General features: G+C 34.6%; 3 protein-coding genes across 3 annotated transcripts; 2 read left to right on the top strand and 1 right to left on the bottom strand.

The window, feature by feature from the left end:
- The first annotated feature begins 666 nt into the window (after positions 1-666).
- On the top strand, positions 667-12,712 carry LOC144849176 (trifunctional purine biosynthetic protein adenosine-3-like). Its single transcript, XM_078706206.1, has 17 exons — positions 667-758; positions 2,072-2,218; positions 2,710-2,986; positions 3,552-3,663; positions 3,775-3,843; positions 4,148-4,273; positions 4,741-4,828; positions 5,238-5,492; positions 6,344-6,572; positions 7,239-7,455; positions 7,941-8,139; positions 8,595-8,843; positions 9,072-9,431; positions 9,912-10,028; positions 10,644-10,780; positions 11,172-11,429; positions 12,215-12,712. The coding sequence occupies exons 1-17, from the start codon at positions 677-679 to the stop codon at positions 12,413-12,415; spliced, it is 3,123 nt and encodes a 1,040-aa protein (XP_078562332.1). The 5' UTR covers positions 667-676; the 3' UTR covers positions 12,416-12,712.
- Positions 12,713-13,436: 724 nt separating this feature from the next.
- LOC144848241 (sulfotransferase 1C2A-like) lies at positions 13,437-17,512 on the bottom strand. Its single transcript, XM_078704955.1, has 6 exons — positions 17,240-17,512; positions 16,340-16,589; positions 15,215-15,423; positions 14,686-14,780; positions 14,296-14,470; positions 13,437-13,564 (listed from the first exon to the last, which is right to left on the bottom strand). Exons 1-6 carry the CDS (start codon positions 17,400-17,402, stop codon positions 13,437-13,439), a joined length of 1,020 nt encoding a protein of 339 aa, XP_078561081.1. The 5' UTR covers positions 17,403-17,512.
- Positions 17,513-20,357: 2,845 nt separating this feature from the next.
- LOC144848655 (uncharacterized) lies at positions 20,358-21,089 on the top strand. Its single transcript, XM_078705489.1, has one exon. It carries the CDS (start codon positions 20,385-20,387, stop codon positions 21,033-21,035), a length of 651 nt encoding a protein of 216 aa, XP_078561615.1. The 5' UTR covers positions 20,358-20,384; the 3' UTR covers positions 21,036-21,089.
- Positions 21,090-22,665: the final 1,576 nt, after the last annotated feature.

Raw genomic sequence — 22,665 nt, 5'->3', positions numbered from 1 at the left:
ACTGTGTGATCTAAAAATACACATGCGTCATTGTAGACAAGTACACAACTAAAAAAAAGATAAATGTGTTGAGGCTAGACATCAATATGGATTAATGGAAAGAACCTTTCGTTGTTTTGAATATATTTTGTATTTTGACGTTGACACCTCAAAAACTTATTTCACTCTTTTTGTTTGTTATATCATCAAAGGCCGTGTTGTTGATTTACATTTTTATTGTATAAGAATTTAGCTTGATTTTATTTCATAAAACTGTTTTAATTTCTGCAACATTTTCAATTATCTGTACAGTACAATTTGAAATATGTATATTAAAATGTGTATACTGTATATTTCACCAATTATTTTTATCAACGGTTCTTCTATAGCTTCATCATAGAGTCGACTATTTATCTTTATGCCAAAAATGTAAATTTATCGTTGATAGATAAACAGACAGATAGACAGGCAGACAGACAGACAGATAGACAGATTTGTACAATAATTCTTTGTCATGGTTAATCCACTTCCATTTAGCATTAACTAAACTTATTTGGTACATACATTGGTTCCCATACATTTCTTAGTGCCTTGCTTATAATTAAATCTGTAACTTCATAATGCGACAATCGCGTTCCATAATAATGAAACGCCACCACAGGTCCAAAACACACGCGGGATCAGAATTCCATTCCACATGTGCGTGCGTGCATGGTGGTTGTATAATCCATCCTTGCTGCTTCTTGTTGTTGTTAACTTTTTTGTAATACTCTTTTTCGGTAAGATGTCATTGTTTTCTTTGCTAGGCCTACTATCTAGACTAGCCTCTAGTCTAGGCCTACTAGGGCCAGGCTAGAGTAGGCCTAGTAGGCCTAGAGACTAGGCCTAGTAGTAGAGTAGCTAGGGCCTAGGGCCGGCCCTCTGGAGTAGCCTACGTAATTTGGTAGGCCTAGCTAGAGCCTAGGCTAGCCTACTGTAGTAGTAGGGTAGTGGCCTACAGTACTATAGGCTAGATGTATGAAATAGTTAGGCCTATTTAGGCTGGTCGTCTTCCTGGAAGCTGATTATCAATTGAATCCGATTATCAATTCAATCAGGAACGTTTCGGTCCCGTTTCATCGAAGATAATAATAACAAAAAAAAATAAAAAATTAAATTGAAATAAATAAAATACTTAAGTCTTAGGAAGTGTAACAGCATATTTTCGGAGAACAAGTTACTTAATTAAAACTTCGGACAGTCTTGTGGACTAAATTTTTACTGTAAAATGTTTATAAGTGATTAACCTAGGCCTACATCTGTATGATTAAAAATATCATTATTGTTTGTTACCGACCGAAGATGTCTTCCGTTTCGTGAAAAAGGCTGGCATATATAATTTATAAATAAATATTAACATTTAAATAAAACAATGAATAAATATAAACGAAGCAATTAAGAGAAATCAATTAAAATTATGTGTGAATTTAGAAAATCAAATAACTTGCAGAGTTCAAATTTATAAATCTGCACGGTCTTCTTATTCCTTATTAATGTAAAATTATATACTAATTTGCATGGGTAAGTATAATAAAAGCACACTCTTCCCTGATAAAAGTACTCTGACAAATTATTTAAAAAAAACACTAACGAAAGTATAAAATTATTTGATATTTTCTTGTTTTTTGTGTGAGAGCACAGAGAGAAACAGTGATGTGTTTGCAATGGGTCACATTTACCTATGAATAAAATAAAAAAATACATTTCTGCGGACTTAAACACATTAAGTGTTTCCCTAATTGTGGTAAGTTGTTTTCATGTTCAAAAATATATCAAACAATTTGGAATCAAGTTGCAGACACATCTCATGTGATATAAGTGTGTGAAATAAAACTACTGCATAAAACTAGCAATTTATATTTATTTACCGAAACCATACGCACAATAAACCAGCACAAAATATGCCATAATAAGCAGACAATGTGCATACCAACAGCTGAAATACTTTAGGCAACCTTAAATTGGAATGATCAGCTAGCAATACAGAGGTTGTATTTGGTCATCTGACTTAGTTTCTGTGATTACAGTTTAATTTAAAAAATTTTTTTTACAGAGATGGGAGACAAGGTTTTATTACTGGGTAGTGGAGGCAGAGAGCATGCAATAGCTTGGAAGCTTTCACAATCACCAGATGTGTCTGAAATCATTGTGGCACCTGGCAATGCAGGAACGTTAAATCTTGCTAAAACATCAAATGCTGGTAGGAATCTAAACTTTATAATTTGTTTTGGTTATTTTCTTTTAGAAATGAATTGTAGAAGAAACTAAAATTTGTGAATCTTCACAGGGCTCCTTCCTTCTACCTTACTTTATTTTCATCTAACACTCACCTTGAAAAATAGTGTGAATAAATTACTCCATTTTTTTTGCAGCAGAAATGGAACAGTTAATGTAAAATAACCAGTTAAATTTGTTTTCAAAGTGCCAAATTTATTGGGTATCTATAGTGCAGAATGCAGCAATGACTAGAGATATGTTCACCATGTTCTCTCAAATCTTAGTGTTTTAAAGCTTGACTCCCACTACTGTAGGACACAATGCAAACCAGTTGACCAATGACAAGTGGCAGTTTCAATAATCCATCGCTTGGGATTGGTCAAATCACTTGCGTTCCTAAATCCAAATCAAACCTTTCATTTATTGTCACATGAAATGTCCTTCATTTCACCCACTATAATCTTGAATTTTCAGGCCAAGATGTTCCAGTATCAGACTATCAAAAGCTGGCTAAGTGGTGTGTCCTGAACAAAGTAAGCCTAGTAGCTGTTGGACCAGAAGTTCCTCTTGCTGCTGGTATAGCAGATGTGTTGAATGAGGCTGGCATTGCTTGCTTTGGACCATCTAAACTGGCTGCTGATATTGAGGCTAGCAAAGAGTTTGCTAAGGGCTTCATGGACAGACACAATATACCAACGGCTCGATGGAAATCCTTTACAAATGCTGAAGATGCTTGTCAGCATATTAACAGGTATTTATTTCAAAAGGTACTGTACTTCCACCCAGTGGATGAGCACTTATGGCCCCTAAGCAGTGCCCAGAAGAACAGTCATTAACATTTGTTGAAAAACGCCAGAGGGCCACTTAGGGTTCCTAAACTGATTCCATCCATGTGATACACTGATCAAAGTTAGTACCCTTTATGTTATGAGAGCGCTGCCTGTGTTTACAGCTTTTACTGTTAACAAAAAGTGTATAATGTGAACATGATTATTATTATAAATTGGGAGTACTATACTTAGTTCTGTTAACAATCTGCACAATAAAATGTCCTCTCTGCAGATTTGAACTTGTAAACCCCTTGCTAATAGGGTGACAACTGACTTTTAGTCATTTAGTGAGTAAAAATTAGGGAAATAAAAACATTGGAAAAATTGTTCCATCCTTGCTTTAATAATGTAAAGATGTTTTTACATTATTTTATCTTCACAATGTTTAGATACCTCATGGTAATATTTTGTATTGCTCTATTTGCCAATTAAAGTTTGTTGGAAAAGAAAAGTGTATAATTTGTAAATGTGGTATTCATTTTTCTGTGCTCCTTACAAAGCTCTTGTCGTGAAAGCTAGTGGCCTAGCTGCTGGGAAGGGTGTGGTTGTAGCAAGTAGTAACGATGAAGCCTGCCAGGCAGTAAAGGACATGATGCAGGTATTGAGCACAGGGTTAACCACTCAAGTCAATCTGAAACTACCGTTTAATTTCAATTTAATTGATTGTCAATCGTTTGATTACTTTATCTGTGTAGTTTTTTGTTTGTAGGATAAAGTATTTGGAAACGCTGGTGATACAATTGTGATTGAAGAATTACTTGAAGGTGAAGAATGCTCAGTAAGTTTCATTTCTTTAATATTTATGATGTCACAAAACATTATTTTTGGTTTTGACAAGTCCATATTTCAACTTTTGATTGATAGTTTAAACGAATAAGAAATTTGGAGCCAAAAACTGGGAGAAACAGAATGGGGGAATAAGAGATTGGACAAATTAAATTCGTACAGTAAATAGAACGTTTTAAAATATAACAAGAATTGCATCCATAATAAAAAAGGAAAGATGATTTTTTTGAAATTGGGTTATAACATAATAATATGACATATTTAAGTGGTTAAAAATACTTTTTTTGTTTTAATAGGTTTTAGCATTTACAGATGGTAAAAACATGGTTGCTATGCCTCCAGCCCAGGATCATAAGAGGTTGTTGGATGGTGACAATGGACCAAATACAGGCGGCATGGGGGCATACTGCCCATGCCCACAGGTGCGTGTATAAATAGTTGCATCCCGACATAGTCAAAGTGTTATTGAGTGAGTCAAATGGCCGAGCACTTAAGACAGGGGCGCCGTTTACTGTACTTAAAGAACAAACAATTATCATCAGCATGGGTTCGAGGCCAACATATTCCTATTTCTTGTGGTGGAACAAGTCTTCTCGCATAAGAACTATAAACAGCAGGTCCAGATTACACAGTTTGCTTGTGTGCATTTAAGATGAGTATGATGTTACCCCAATAAACTAGTTCACAAAATAGCCCATGCGTCAGGAGGATTACTACCTATCTGATAGGACAGTAAACCTTGTCCACATGTCCCGAAATACATGACAAAATACAAGACCAAATACAGACTAGATGGATTTGAAATTCTTCAACACTTTTTTAAATCATGAACTGAATTTTCATTTTGTATAATACTGCTTACTTATATCAAAATTATTATTGTCCCTAGATCTCATCTACGTATTTAAAACAAATAAATGATAAAGTTTTGAAAAAGGCAGTGGATGGTATGAGGCAAGAACAAAGAAATTATGTAGGTAAGTATGAAATATTGTTAATTTTAATGTTTGGGCTGCCCCACTTTAGGGAAGAGAGTGTGAGATTATTCTATCATACAATGTTTAATTTTTTAACACTCTGCATAACAATTAAAATAGATAATGGAAGAATAGGTGGGTTCAAAGTGTGCTACAAGAAAGAAACATACCAAGGTGTCAAGTCAATTTACCTCTCTCCCAGTTCCTAGAGCATAAACTGCAATGCAGTATGAATAATTTTCCAGTAGCACAAGTATATCCATAATAATGCAAAAATGTCCCATTCAGATAATTTACATTAAAATATTTCAGTATGCTATTATTGACCTACTGTAAAATTTATTTCAGAACTAAAGTTTTATTGTATGGAACATAGGCATTAAGTAATTTTCATTTTGTGTCTTGATAGGTGTCCTATATGCTGGAATCATGATGACCAGCGACGGACCAAAAGTTCTAGAGTTTAATTGTCGGTTTGGAGATCCAGAAACACAAGTGCTAATGATAATGTTAAAAAGTGATCTATACCCTATAATGAAGGCATGTGTCAATGGCAATCTGACCCCTGACCTTGTTACTTTCCATGAAAACCAAAGTGCTGTTGCTGTGGTGATGGCCAGTGGAGGTTATCCAGGGTCATATAAGAAAGGAATGGAAGTCAAAGGTATCTACGGGTTTGTTAAATGTAATGTACTAGCTGTTATACGAATAGACAGATTAGTCAGTAGTTTAGGTCTTTTTATTTTGAAGTTGAATTTCATCATTGTTTTAAAGATATAAAGCAAACATAGGAACGTATGACTTTTAGAACACTAGAATATTCTCCATCAACTTGAATTGAGAGTACTATATTGGAAGTATGGTTAGGTTCCTTACCAAAGTGGTTTCTAGTACAGGAATATGAAACTTGTGCATGCATTTCAGGGCCAAAATTATTCTATAGCTTCCAGAGTTAAAAGGAATACCTGTCTAACCCTGGCTCTATTTTATCCCACCAGGCCTATAGAATTTTAGAGGCAAAGCAAAGTATATCTCAACAGAATAGTATACAAACAGGACAGTAAAAATGATCAGAATGGGGACTTATTTTCTATATTTAACAAATTTCTAGGTAACAAATATTCACTTTGTGAATACTGTTAAATAAGTAACAAAACATGTATAGTGATATCATTAAAATATACAACCAACTGATAGTGAATCACACCAGCTGTTCTAAGTATTTATTCCCCTTCTGACATTGTAAACAGTTACATAAATACTGATACTTTTACGTTACACATGTTTGACCATATTTTATGAAAACGTTATTTTAAGCTCTGTCTACACTATCAACTAGTATGATGTGCCCAAATATGGTAATGATATCGCATCATCATGTCCATGTATTGGGCACATGACATTTTTTGTCACATAAAGTTTGATAGTTTAGATAGAGCTTTATATTTATAAGTTCCAACTTACATAATTCTGCATCTACTAATTTTGTACAACAATTTTGTTGTAATCTTTCAGGAATTGAAAAAACAGAAAAAGAATTGGGACAGATAGTTTTTCATGCAGGCACTGCAGTAAAGGACAACAAAATAGTTACATCTGGAGGTCGTGTACTAGCAACTGTTGCAAAAGCAGTAGATTTGCCCTCAGCAGCTATGAAGGCTCTCAATGGTGCTGAAACAATAGAATTTGATGGTGCTATATTCAGAAAAGATATTGCAAAGAAGGGCTGTGACTTTCTAAGCAGGTAGGAACGCATTGGGAAATCATAAAAATGCTGCTAAGACATTCCTTATTTACATATTGCCGATTTACATACAGCTGATTCAGACATTGTTGATTTAAATACAGGTGGTTAAGAAATTCCTGATTTACACATTGCTGATTTGTATTTGCATACTTTGTAAAATTGCTACCATATCAAAAAAGTTGTATTTTTTATTTTTACCTTTCATTATTTTTTAAAAACTAAATGCATTAAAACAATAAAACTGCCATCAAAGTATGTGTGTTGTGAGTTAATTGAAATTATTTGTTGTCTGAATTTTGTTTAGTAGGAATATGCCATTCTAAGCACCATGGTTGTCAGACCTGTGGCACATTATGATGAGAATGGTTTAATAGACACATTCACACTAGACATTTTTAGGTTAATTGAAGTGTGTGTCTGAAAATGTTCAGTGTGAATGGTTTTTACAACTTGTTCTTGTGAGACAATTCTGAGAAGATTGAGCGTATGTGCTAGGCAAATTGGCTAGAGACCAACTTCCTATCTTGGTAACAAGACTACATGACTCGTGTCCGTTTAAACATGAATTATTTGGAAAAGTCTTGTCTTTAATTAATGCGACCTTTTAAATTTAAATTTCTTTGTCCCCAACATTTTTAGACCCAATATATTTGTAATTATTAGGACTAATTCTGATGGATTGACATACTCTGATTGTGGTGTGAATATTGCAGCTGGTAACAGCTTAGTTGATGCTATTAAGCCATTAGCAATGGGGACTTCCAGGCAAGGTTGCAGTGCTGTTCTTGGAGGCTTTGGTGGAGTGTTTGATACCAAGGCAGCTGGATATAAAGACCCTCTTTTGATCTCTGGCACAGATGGAGTTGGCACCAAGTTAAAGGTATGTTATTAATACTATATTAGGTTGGACAAGTTGCAGTTTAGTTTTTAAAACACATAAGATTCAGACATTAACAGACATGGTCTACATCTAATTACATTGCAACACACCCAGCCTACATCTAATTGCCCTTCACATTCCCAGCCTACATCTAATTTCCCTTCACACTCCCAGCCTACATCTAATTTCCCTTCACACACCCAGCCTACATCTAATTTCTCCATCACACCTATACCTTCTAATTTCTCCATGCACACCCAGCCTACATTTAATTTCTCCATGCACACCTAGCCTACCTTCTAATTTCTCCATGCACACCCAGCCTACTTCTAATTTCTCCATGCACACCTAGCCTACCTTCTAATTTCCCTGTTCACAACTGCCCTATATTGTACCCTCCCCAGCCTATACTGAATGACCCCAAACACACTCATCTATACATTACTGGTCTATACCCATAATTTGCTACTTTTGCATTTTTTCAGATAGCTCAAAGTGTTGGAGAGCATGACAGTGTTGGAGTTGATTTAGTTGCCATGTGTGTAAATGATATCTTAGCACATGGTGCAGAGGCCCTCTTCTTTCTGGACTACTTTGCCTGTGGAAGACTGGATGTAACTGTTGCTAGGGATGTTGTTAGTGGAGTTGCCAAGGGGTGCAAACTTGGTGGTTGCGCACTGTTAGGTCAGTTGCTGTTGTCTTATTTCATATTTCTGACAGCTTGCTTCAAGCAATAGAAAGCCTCCAATAATACAGCCACCTGACTACCAATATGCAAATGAAATTACTCTTGGGAAAGAGCAATAAAAGTAGGTGGCAGCATACCAAACAGATAAGATTGAATGTTTATACAATAACACAAAAAAACAAGAAGCAAACAATTTAACATGTTTGAATGTTTCATCATGCTTGAAACATTCCTAAAACATTATAAAAGTATTCACGCCCTATATATTTTTTCACTGTATCCCTGTAATAAAAATCAGGAATTAGACAAGAATATCCTAAGTTTTGCCTATCCTAGTTTAACAAAATATGTGTGATGTTCCCAAATATGGTAGTGATATGATGTCATCATACATTTGATGGTGTAGACAGAACTCTTGTGCTAAATGCAATGCAATGTATTTATTTTATAGGTGGTGAAACAGCTGAAATGCCTGGTATGTATTCAGATGGTGACTATGATCTAGCAGGGTTTGCAGTCGGAGCAGTAGAACGTGATCAGACACTGCCAAGAATGTCAGACATAAAGACTGGCGATGTCATCATTGGCATATCGTCATCTGGTATCCATAGCAATGGCTTCAGTCTTGTGAGAAAACTAGTTGAGAGAGTGGGACTATCATATAGTGACCCATGTCCGTTTGAGGCTGGAAAAAGTTTAGGCAAGTTCTGGTTAGATATGCTTTCCTTTTTGAATCATGTCTTTAGAAATTAACTGTAATAGTCACTTGACAGAAGACAGTTTTCAGATCCTTCCAGTAGTGATTGTACAATCACTATCACAGTTGTGTGTGAAAGAGGCTACCACTTTAGCCACAATGAACATTATATATCACCAGCCAGTATTGAATTTTGCATTATAAATAATACTTTTAAAATTCATATTTTAGGTCAGTGTCTGTTAACGCCAACCAAAGTATACAGTAAAACACTTCTACCATCAATTCGATCTGGAAAGGTAAAAGCATTTGCACACATCACCGGAGGAGGCTTACTTGAAAACATTCCAAGGGTTTTACCAAAATATCTTTGTGCACACCTAAAATCAAAATGGAATATTCCACCTGTGTTTGGCTGGATTGCTACAGCTGGAAAAATCAAGGCATCAGAGATGGCTAGAACATTCAATTGTGGTATTGGAGGGGTATTTATAGTTAATGAGGCTGATGCAGAAGAAGTTATACAAATGGTAAAGGGAAGTGGAGAAGAATGCTGTACTATAGGAAAGATTGTATCAACTGAAAGTGATGGTAATAATATACAAATATTGACTTTGTTCAGAGACGTGATTCAAATTAAAGCCCATGTGGATAACTTTACTTTGTCTCGGGATATAGTATAATAATAATATCCTGGATCTATATAGCGCCTAATGCTGTGAAACCTCTAAGTGCTGAACATTATTCCCCCAGTCATTTTGGATCAAACACGTATGGAAACATACTCCCATACTGCAGCTAGTAATAAGCGCATGGTTGTGTCTTGATCTAACACATTTATACACCTGGGTGGAGAGAGGCAAACGTAAGTAAAGTATCTTGCCTAAGGATACAAGCAATGAGATTTGGATTCGAACCTCGATCTTACGATCAGTAGTCGAGCGTCCAACACACTGCGCCAGATCATATATGCCCTGTTCTTAGCCCAAAAGTAATTATTCAAAATTTCTATAATAAAACTGAATAGATTGAATTATTTAATATTTCCATGCTATACTCTTATTTCAACAGGTGAACAAGTAAGAATTGATGGTTTGCAAGAGGCCCTCTTAAACAGTGCCCCAAAAAATGGGGTGTCATCTTCACCTTCAAATAAATTAAAAGTTGGTGTGTTAATATCAGGAACTGGTAAGTGACTGGTCACTGAACTTAAAACCAAAGGAGAAAAGTTGTAGAATAAGCAACACCATTTAAGTGTATTAATGTAATGGAAAGTTATGTTCCAGCCAGTGAGTTTGAGTATCCACATTACAGCAGAGTTAATGAGCCTTGGTTGGTTTTGTAACACACCTGATTGTATTCTTACAATTTGATTGGTTAATTTCCCATCACATGTCATTCATCATTAGCCCAACATAACGGAAAAGTGATTTTAATGTCAATATTTAGAAATTTTTGCCATGCAACGTTGTTTGACTGATGATGTTCGAAAATCAACTTATGTACTAAAAAAACTTCTTCTCCGTGTCCAAACTTCGAGCACTGCCTTTTTTTAATGGCCTAGCTTCCCAGCCTAGCATTCGTCAATGATTTACAGTGGATAAATTGAATAAAGTGTGTTATAATAATACAAGTAATGAATATTTTGTATTGAATCGATGACAAATTGACTGTCCTATTTTCAAGTCATCTCCACCTCATTAAAAATAGAGCAGTAAATTTGTCAACTCATGAAATATTCTCCATCTCATAAACATTCATTATTTGTATTATATTTTTGATTATCTATTTTTCCAATTTAAGGAACAAATTTACAGGCTCTGATTAACAGCACACAAAACCCATCAAAGCCAAGTGAAGCTGAAATTGTACTCGTGATTTCAAATGTTGCTGATGTTTTAGGTTTAGAGAGAGCTAAGAAAGCCGGTATACCAACTAAAGTAAGGTTTTCTTTCCACTCACACAATGTATTATCAAGCCCACCTTAAACAAACCAAAAATGTTGCAAGCCAGGATACATTGTGAACTCTAATGGCATTTAAACCAAATCTTGTGTTTGAGGGTGGTACGGTACTTCGATAAATAATGATTTGTCTGGTTTCTAAAAATGTTTTATTATTAGTCATGTTAAAAATGGTAGATTAAAATTCACCTTGGAATGAAATTGAAATTATATATTTACAAATGACAATACATTTACTTACTTATTGAGGGCTTTTAAATTTTAAGAGCACAGAAAATAAATCTATGACCAGTTTAAATAGGCCAAGATCATTGCCCCTTTTTGCTACTCGATATTAGTATTGTTTATTTTGTATTTTTATATGATAGGTTATCAGTCATAAAGGGTACAAAAAAAGAGTTGAATTTGACAAGGTTGTAAGCGATGCTCTAAATGAGGCTGGAGTAGAGTTTGTCTGCCTAGCAGGGTTTATGCGTATCCTAAGTGGAGAGTTTGTAAGAACATGGCATGGTCGTTTGATCAATATTCACCCATCTCTACTGCCCTCATTCAAGGGAATGCACGCCCAGAAATTAGCCTTAGAAGCAGGTGTTAGAATAAGTGGTTGCACGGTACACTTTGTTGAGGTAAGTGAATTTAAGTAGATTGAGATTTTTGGTTGTATTTACTGAGTTTGACTAGATAAAACTACAGTAAACTTAACTACACCATTACTCCATGACTACACTATTCTCTACTGAGTTAATGGTAGTTATAACACACCTGAGTAGATTCTTGTCATTTTATTAGATAATTGTGGGTCACATGATATTAAATAAATACTCCATTGAGCCCATACGTGTCAATCGTGCAATTTTTGTATATGGCCCTTAAACATTGGTTATATTATGTACCATATTTATTCTGGGAGTGGAGCTGTAGCTTGGTGATTAATGTACTTGCCTTCCAATCCCAGGGTTCAGGGTTCAATCCTTATGTAGTACTAGGGTTGTAACTCTAAATTCTTTCAACTCCACTCTCAAAGCCACAAATGAGACTTATTACAGCTATAATTCTTCCACTCCATTTCTCAAATTGGGAGTGCTGACTTCTGTTGAGTTTTATATCTACAAAGAGTAGTTCTCTGGAATGGCTTAACCTCATCTTAACATATGTGCATTTGTAATCGCATAAAATCCGCCCTCCCAATAATTTGCTACTGACAAATTGTTAACAACATCCATTGTACCAACGCTGAGGCTAGACTAGGTAAAGTTACTGGAGAATTTAATTTTGTGGGTTGACTAAAAGAAGAAATCCATTAAAAAGCGAGATGGTATTGATATGCTAGCCATTTTGGTTTTGGTTTTATGACATTTTAGTGCTCTGAACTATTTATAATGACTTTATTATTGAAATGTGTTTTATTTAGGAGGAGGTAGATGCAGGCGCCATACTGGTTCAAAGGACAGTACCAGTAAAGTCAAATGATACAATCGCATCCTTGCAAGAACGAATCAAAACAGCTGAACATGTTGCATACCCCACAGCACTTGAGCTTGTTGCTAGGAAGATTGCAGTACTTGGTGATAATGGTAAAATTCAATGGAACGGGGAACCAGATGACCTTTGACTCCAGGGTGCTAGAGAAAATTAATATTTTTCATTTTACAGTAATGAAATAATTTTAATAGTGCTATATACTGTATTTATTAACTTCATATATGAATTGCACAATTTTGAACAAAATACTCACTTGAAAAATACATATTTGTTTTCTTTATTTTTAGTTGTCTCAGTATGAATATATTCCATATATTTTTTATTAATGTACCATGACCTATGACCTGGATTGCAATTGATATTTGTTTAATTTGGTCAAGTCAAATACAGGGTGTTATATATATATATTTTATTAAACTATTTACAGTACTACACACAACAAATTTGTGTATCAAAATTATTATTTGTATGTTCTAGTGAAAACATGAATAAGGCTATACCTGAAGTTTCTGAGATCTTAGCAATTTAAGTTGTCACATCAATCAATCAAATGAAATAGGGCATGTGGCGCAGTGTGTTTTGGACGTTGGACTACTGGTCGTGGGTTCGATCATTTCTTGTGTCCTTGGTCAAGCATGTTTGCCTCGCTCCACCATCCAGGTATACAAATGGGTACCTGGTATACAAATGGGTACCTGGTATACAAATGGGTACCTGGTATAGGTCAAAACACAATTTTGCGCTGATTACTAGCTGCATTATAGGAGTATGTTTCTATATGTGTTTGATCCAAAAATGACCAGGTTTCTCAACACTTGGCACTTTATAATTCACAAACAGTGTATTGTAGACATGATGATGATCAATACAATTATTAACAGATTTTCAAAACTATCATTACTGGATTAACAAAGTTAAAATATAAATTTCACAGTTTCAAAAATTACAACGAAAAGGCTTAAATACATAATACTGTACCAGATTAATGTTAATTTTCTAATTCATTATTCAAATTTGTTTATAGTTTTACTATTGTTATTCACTTGAATTGACAATACAGAGTAAACATTCTTTGCACTCTCAATCCAAAGTAAATCCGTTTCCACGACACACAAAATTAAAACCTGTCAATCTATCGTAGTTTGTTTTCACTATACACGAATCGTTTTACTTATATACTCAAATTGAAGCCCAGTATTTTGCATTTTGTGTTCGTAAAGTTCATCAAATTTTTCGGTTTGAGTCTTTGTAAAGTAATGTATCCAATCTCCAACTATTCCTGAGAAAATAAATCATATCACTAATCATAAACCAAGTAAATTCTCTTTGTAATACAACAATAAAATTCATGTTATCAGCACGCTGATCTATATATATTTATATTTGTTTGTTAAACGAAAGAGCGGGAAAAATATTCTGAATCTGGAAGTTGATATTTTTGAAAAAAATCTTAAGTTGTAAAGATTTTATCGTTTTCTGAACTTCATTAGGTATTTATACGAAGATCTCTTTAACAAAGGCAAATAGTCAAATATGGAATATTAATACACTCTTTTTGGACAGATAGTGGGACGCTTCGCGGAGGAAGTTGCAGTACAATCTTAAGCTCTGTCTACACTATCAAACTTTTTGCGACAATAAAATGTGATGTGCCCATATATGATGGACATGATGATATCACTACCGTATTTGGGAACATCATCAAACTAGTTTGATAGTGTAGACAAAGCTTTAAAAAGTATACACAATTTTAACTTTTAACATTTGTATGTTTCAAAATTCATATTGCAATATGGCACAGATCCCTGGTTTAATAAAATTTTACGCCGTTCACAAAAAACAAGGTCACTTTATTTAAATTTTAATTACACGGCCTGCTAACAAGTACAACGTACGGTTGAACTAGTGCCATCAAAACCGCGTATAGTTTGTAATATAAAGTAATTGTAATTTAATATAAATTAATATATCTTCATAAATATTTAGCTGCTGTAGCATGCAACTACTAACCTTTCCTCATAAATGGATATGATTCAATGTTCATCAAAGGATGTTCTGAAAAGTTCACTTTACGGTTTGATTTCATTGAGTCAAATGAACAGTGGAGAACGATGTCAGCAAGTTTTCCATCTGGAACTGGCCAACCCAGAAACTTGGATACTTTCAAAATAACACTAGAAAGATCCTTTAAAAACATGTAGTAATTATTAATTGTGAGTATAAAAGTAAGATACAATATAGTCCCTATTAAAGGAACAACTTTGGGAACAAATCGTCCCTCACACCTGAGATATTTTACAAAAAAATAACAATTTAATTTAATTACTGTACCTAAACTTGAGCGGTGTTATGTAAATCTTAGCGCACACATTGTGAATACTATTATAAAGTGATACCAACCTGATGCATTTCTTCATACTTGACAAACAAAACATGTTTCTGTTTACGTTGACTCCACCAGTAAGCATTCATTTCAAACCAGCTTCCATACACAACTAAAAATTAAGTGCTTTCTCTTAAATATTTAGTTTGCAATAACCAAGGTTATCTAGGGTAATTTAAAACAAACTCCGAAAAGAAGTACAGTGAGGCCAGTCATTATGATTCAATATTTCGAACATTATTTGTTTTGGACGGTATCTAATGGATTAAAGTCTTTGAAAAGTTGGATTTCTTGACATTTATGTTGATTTAATGGAAAACGCATTCTTAAGGTCAACATAGACACCATCATACGACGATGCTGTCTGAGCTGAATCCCGACAAGACGGTCGTCTCGAGATAGCGTCGGTCGTAGTTTTTAGTTCGTCGCGAGAACTTTAAACATGTTTAATTTTCTCCCGACGAGACAACTCTTCGGGCCTCGTCGTACTTCGGTGTCTGAGTTGGCCTTTATTCTATGAAAACAATTTAGTTTTCTAGAAATTACCGTCGCCAATACAGAAACTATGCAAGAAATCTTGCCATGTATATTTAGGTAGATCCACAACCCCTAAATGGAAATTGAAGTACGATACAGCCGTGTCTTTAGGATTTCTGCTAACAAATATAACCTGAAAAAAGAAAGAGTATACAGTATGTAAACTAATGAAGTGGTGTGGTGGTGAAGACGTTGGTGTTTGATGAGAGGTGTTTCTTCTAGTGTACATAATTATGTTTTACAGTAGCACAAGCATAATGTTTGTTACGAATAACGTTCCCTCGTTTTATGAATATTCGAGGAACTCCATTCATAGTTTTAAAAACAATTTAAAATTGCATGGATCTTAATCTCGAAATTTGGCACTGCATTTTGTGTTTTTTGATACAAACATTGCTGGTAGGCCTGTAATTACACGCACAGTGACAGTATTTTAAGTAAAAATTAAATAATCCTTGTTTCAACAATACTGCAGGTCTACGTAATGTTCAGGGCGCTTTTTACGAAAAACGAGAACAAGTATTATGATGATATGAAAATGTGGAAACATGTGTGCATAAAAATGGAGTTGATGTCACCCAATAAGGGACAGTACTGTACTGTACTGTACTGTGTAGTAGGTCTACATTGCTGGTAGGCCTGTAATTACACGCACAGTGACAGTATTTTAAGTAAAAATTAAATAATCCTTGTTTCAACAATACTGCAGGTCTACGTAATGTTCAGGGCGCTTTTTACGAAAAACGAGAACAAGTATTATGATGATATGAAAATGTGGAAACAGCATGAAATAACAAGCTTTCACAAATTCAAGTATCTTGGTCTGAAGCTGAATTGGGTTTTGAAAAATGAACGTAAAGTTTTTGGTCAATTCGTGTACGAATGTGGCACATCAGATGAACCCAACATTGAAACTCGACGGCAACAATAATATAATAATCTTCCAGTGTAGGTCTAAATAAAAAATTATGAACATGTGTGCATAAAAATGGAGTTGATGTCACCCAATAAGGGACAGTACTGTACTGTACTGTGTAGTAGGTCTACTGTTAAATGTTTTATATTTCATTATTTTTATATTTTAGTCATTGAAAATATACACCAGCAATTGTTGTAAGTACAAATCAAACACACTTCATGCAAGTAAAATACATATATACCTTGGCTTTCTTGGCAAATATTTGAGGCGGTAGTTGATGTTTTTGTAAATGTGTTTTTAATAATCTAGGAGACGGTTGTGTCTTTGCTTTTATGTATGGCGCAATCTCGTTGCCAATTTGATGATCTAGAAACATAAATCGTTCGCGCATAAAGTCTTGGTCTGCCTTCTGAAAATCACAGTTGTGTCTTAAAACCGAGACGATCTCCTGCATCCAAGTTGTTCCTAAGAATTTTGAAGACAAAAATCAATTGTTCATAAACAGTTGCATGTCTGAGTGGGTAAAGAAGACTGACACCTAGTAATATTGATTTTATGATTTTATAGATTGGTAGGTTATGCGAACTGAGTTTGTAGGCTACTCTGTTACAGCATGTCACTGTAAACAAGTGTAGTGGCTGGCAGAAAAGAACATGATTCATTAGGTTATTATTACGCACGCGGCGCACGTCTGAAACTTGTTCCATGGAAGCGAGTAGTGTACAATGTCAACTATCATCTTTATTTTACATGGTCCACCAATCAGATGATTTAATTGACTATTAAACGTCCTCATCTTTTACATCATCCACACGCAATGTATTCGTCCATCACTCCACCATCGTTAGTCACTAACGTATTTCATCGCCACCATCGTCCAAGGTCAATCTACATCATGGTCTCCTATCACCATTCATCATCATTACACATCAAAATACCATTCAACATCATGATAAATTGCCACAATAAAACATATCAGAACAAGTGAATTTTGACTTGAAGCTGTCAAATGTTTCAAACCAGAGGCTTCTGCTAACCAACCCCATACGTTAGGAATAATTTGTTTTTCTAATGTTAGCTACTTAATTGCAACTAACAGTTGACAGTAGGCCTACCTGATTTAGGATAAGTAATGACAACAACATCATCTGTACGAATTTCAAAGGTTTGTAGATCTTGTAATACTTTTCTGGGGGTAACTTGACGTCTGTGGCGAACGCCTCCAACAATGTGTGTATTCAGTTCGACGTCATCAATCTTTTTGGTTGAAAATTCCATGACTGCAGCAAAATAAAATACAATCCCAATAATATTCGTGAATAGGCCTACATGTTTGACATTTTTATTACATTGCACGAGCCTAGTGGTGGAACCAGTGGTACAAGGAAGCTTCCTTTCCTCGTCTCTTGAAAACCGCTAAAATTATTAAAGAAGTAGGTTGGGGCACTAATCACCTTAGCTAGTTCAATGACGCTATGCATCGCTTTCTAGTGAGAGCTGCTGCAGTACGGGAATGATGTATTGCCCACTCCATTTACCATATTTCCATAATTATGCGTGATATTTAGATAACACGCGCTTGTATTAACAATAAAATAGACATAAAATCTAGATATAATAATATACAAATAGATATAAAAGAGCAATATTAAATATTCTTTTATGTACAGGCCTAATAGACCATAATTATAAAATTAGGCCCAAAACAAAATATCTATAGGCCTACCACCATGGGAATCATTCATTATTATTATTATGCCTCACACTTTTGGGAAAAATAATGTTAAAAGGATGCCTCGAATTTATGTACAAGACGTTATCATTATTCCTTACAATTCTGGGATACCTCGCATACATTGTTATGCCTTGCTCTTTGCCTCTATGTAGGCCTAACGTATTTTGAGATCATATAATTGATATAACGGTATTCCATTGTCCTGATGGTACAGATCACTACTTTGAGTTCCTACAAGATAATCGGGTTGTTGCTAAACCTACATTATCCTATTAGTTTGGAGTATAATCACAGTCAGTGATATGCAAGATTGGAATCTGGAATCTATAGCAAGACGATTTTTGCTTACCTTGAACACCACTTTGAACACCAAACACAGAGTTAAACAAAATAATATGTAATGCAATATAAATCTGACAAACGTTTCGAAAGTCCAAAATTTTTTTAAACCACACCTCGTAATTGTTTTTATGGGACAGATGCTCTTAAAAAAACCCATTATTTAAGTGTATGGATTAGGTGAACCATTAAGCCACAGAGCAGGCACACCATGAGGTTTTCAAAACCGATGGAGTAGTTAGTTTTTAGCGTTTACCCTTGGCCCTATTTTAATAATACGTTTCTATCACTTCAATAATTTCCATTATTGGAAGTGATAATAGAGAGTGAACGTGCGAGGCATGAAAGATATATATATATTGTAATCAGCTTACTATAAGTCACCAAATATCTGAGTGTCTGTCTGTCTGCCCGGGTTTATTCAGAGACTATGGTCGCACGATCTTCATACCTTTCATAAGCTAAGGTAACCTCTTTTCCTATTTCTAAATTCTAAATATTTACCACAGAGTTCAAACAGAAACCTGTGTATAGGCCTATTGCGAACAAAATAGCCATATTGATAGTCATAATAAAACATTCAAAATGGTTAATCATTAATTGACCATTACTTTCAAATATTAGTAATTATGACGGCTGTCTGCGTATTATGTACTAGAGTGTGCTAGCTAAACTCCTGTTGATTCTCGAAAAATATTCATCTGGTTTCAAATAAATTATGTTACCGATGCTAGTAGCAGAAACGTAGCATAAGTCTATTTTCATGGTTTACCCACTAAGAAAAAATACAAACATAACTATTAGATAATGATGTATTTACAAGTTTTACAGCGAACAATATATTTTATCTTATAATTTATATTATTCGAGATTAAGCGAAAAACATTGGCAATCATAATCGATGTCAACAGAAGCCGATGCAGACGATGTCGATTTTGTCAGCCGAAGCGCGAAAAACGAAAAGACAAACTCGAAGAACATCTGGCAGTATTAAATCACAAGGTAAAATCTGAATAAGCCTACATTATAAATGAGAAAGCAGATATTCTGAATGAATGGGGAATGAAGGAATACCAAAAACGGTGCCTCTATTTTAAGCATAGGCTTATATGAAGACACAAATAAATCTCAGCAAACGCTCGAGATAAGAATCCGACAGTACAATTACCAAACCACCACATCTTATGCTCAACATTTTTTCATAACTAAATATACGTGGTGTGCCGCAAACTTTATATCAACATATTTATTTCGCCATGCAAACCTATCTTAATAATAATTATTAATAATTCAAGTTTGTGGCCTTGCAAATGAATACAAGTGAATGAAAGTCTTCGCAGAATTGCAAGAAAACATACTAAACCCAATTCTAAACAACAAGAAATCGTACTAAAGATGTAGTGCGATCTAATTCATTCAAAGCAATGATTATAGAAATTTGGTCTGACCACCATAATTTTCGCCCTAAAGGCCCATTTACACTAGGGCGATAACGATCGACGATAAAAAGATAAATATGCATTTTTCATACCTAAAACAAAAGAATTTAAAAAAGTTTTCATCCTAGAACTATAGGATTATCATCTATGCTGCCTTTGATTAAAAATAATATTTCCACACGTCCAATCAAATGACGTCATGATTATTAAGAGCAATAATATCGTTACAATAGAACGATGTTATTGCTTTTATTGATCATGACGTCATTTGATTGGATTTTCAAAATGTTATTTTTATCAAATACAGCATACATGATTATCCTATAGTTCTAGAACGAAAACTTTTATAATTTCTTTCGTTTTATCCAAGAAAAATGTATGTTTATCTATTTATCGTCGATCGTTATCGCCCTAGTGTAAATGGGCCTTTATGTTAGTAAAGAGTTTTCAGTTATGGCATCCAACTCTTCAAGGAAATGTTTGAATAAAGGAAAGATGCAATCGAAGGATATATGTGCCACCAATATTGTCCTCAAATAATTTGTGTTATAATTGGTGTCTTAAAGGAAAGGAGAATTACTCTAATATTAGTTTCTATTTATGTTTTAACCAATCACACGGACAAGTATTATATTACGAAACCTGCATGACGAATAACACGGGAAAGATCAAGATCCTCATTTATACGTTGAACTCATGACTCCGCTTGAGGTGCCGAACGAGAGCTCCCGATATTGCTTTTTCATAATGGCTACAACACGTTCCAAAAAGCCTGACAACGTAAGTTTTGAAGAATTTGTTAAAGAATCTCTTTCCAATATCATGAAATCGCAAAATAACCTTGAGAGTAAACTAGCTGAATCTATTAAATTCAACGAAGACAGAATTATTGCTCTGAAAAAGGCTCAGTCGCGATACGAAGCTAGGCAGGCGGAACTCGTCGACGATTTGCATACAGCTCGCAACACAATTGCGTCTATGCAGACTGAGCTGAACAAGGCTGAACGCTTCTCCAGGAGAAATAATATTCGCATTGTGGGAATCGCTAAATCGGATAACGAAAATCCAATCAACATTGTTGAAGATTTCTTAGCCACTCATTTTAAAATTAAACCGACGATTGAGAGAGCCCATCGAGATGGTCTAGGATTCGAAGGCAAGCCGCCCCATATACTCTTTAAAGTGCTTTCATATGTGGACAAAGTAACGATCCTCAAAAACCGACATAAACTCGCTAGTTCAGGTGCCTACATTATAGACGACTTAACCCGCACGGACAGGCAAGAGAAGAACAAGTGGAAGACCCAAGTTAAAGCCCTGTATGATCAAGGAATCAAGCTTAGGTTCAGAGCCGGGAAATGGCGTTCATCAACTGGTATCCCACATGCGTTTAAGTAGTAACCTGTTTGCACAATGATGAACTATATCCAACTTCATCTATCCAAGAAGAACTTTTTTTTTCTCCTTGTCTTTATATAATTATATTATTTTAAAATATGCAATGATATCGTTTTCCGTTAGCTGTTCACTATTACAATAATTTTACATCGTATTATTATACCGGGAGCTCCTGTTTGATTTACTTCTGTAAAGCACTCTTACCACATGTCAAATTTGCATACGGTACATCTCAATGCAGCATTCATCATACTTTCAACACGCTGTCTCAGAACCAATGTTTCTATAGCTCTACTTTTGTTGTTTTGTATTGTTTTATTTTACTATTTATTTTTTCATTGCCTAATCTTACTAGCCTATACATATTGTATCTATATTGTCCCAAAACTACAAATGTCACCTGTTACTGAATGTCTTCACAACATTTGTATTTATTTGAATATTTTATTTTCTTACAATGAATTGTATTTTATGTAATAATGTCCATGGCTCAGACCTATTAAAATGCATTGCTTGTAATTCTATGGCTCATAAAATATGTATACATAGGTCTGAAGTAAATTCATGGATCTGCCTCTCTTGCACTGGAAACTTATTTCCTTTTAATTCAATAGTTGACAATGATGAATTCTTACATGTTTTAAAGCATTTCTCACTTGACCACGATATTGAATACGATCGGATCAACTCTCTTATTTTAAATCCATTTGATATTAGTCTGAATGGTCGTAGTGATAATGACGAATATGCTACTTTACATGAACCATGTAATTATGACCACATTGATAATTTTAACTCTAAATATAATAATATTGTTTCTTCTTTCAGTTTATTTCACCTAAATGCACGTAGTCTCGTTAAACACTTTAGTGAAGTAACAGATTATTTAAAATCCATCAGTCATGATTTCTCTGCCTTATGTTTTTCTGAAACCTTTTTCAACTCCAATAAAACAAATTTTTCTTTTTATAACATTGAGGGCTACAAACTGATTGAGCTATCTAGGAAAACCAGAAGAGGAGGAGGTGTAGCCATATACCTGGATCAGAGATTACAACACCACGACCGTTCCGATCTTTCATCTCTTATTTCTCAAGAATCCGAATCCATTTTTATTGAAATCAATGCCAAACCGAAAAACATCATTCTTGGTCTTGTTTATCGTATGCCTGAGTTATCGGTGACCTAATTTAACATCAATATCTCCCTTATTCTCGACATCATAAATAATGAAAATAAAACAGCGTACATCTGCGGGGATTTCAATATAGATCTGTTAAAATGCAATACTCATAATAGCACGTCCCAATTCCTTACTGCAATGCTTAATAACAACTTCTTCCCTTTAATTACTAAACCTACACGAATAACTACAAAAACGGCAACCTTGATTGATAATATTTTCTCTAATAATACATATGACAAAATTTCTACCGGTATTACTTACTCAGATATTTCTGACCATTTTCCTGTTTTTTCTTTAACCCATCAAAATCAATATTCCCAGCCACCTAACTCCAATAGCAATAAGTTCATCCTCCTACAAAAAATTGACGATGAATCTATATCATCTTTATCTGCTGACCTCCTAAATACAGACTGGTCCGATATATATGCGAATAATGACAAT

Source organism: Antedon bifida, chromosome 7 (assembly GCF_963402885.1).
Source record: "Antedon bifida chromosome 7, ecAntBifi1.1, whole genome shotgun sequence".
NCBI lineage: Eukaryota > Metazoa > Echinodermata > Crinoidea > Comatulida > Antedonidae > Antedon > Antedon bifida.
Note: the sequence above shows the minus strand (reverse complement) of the source record. Positions and strands in the feature narration are given on the sequence as shown.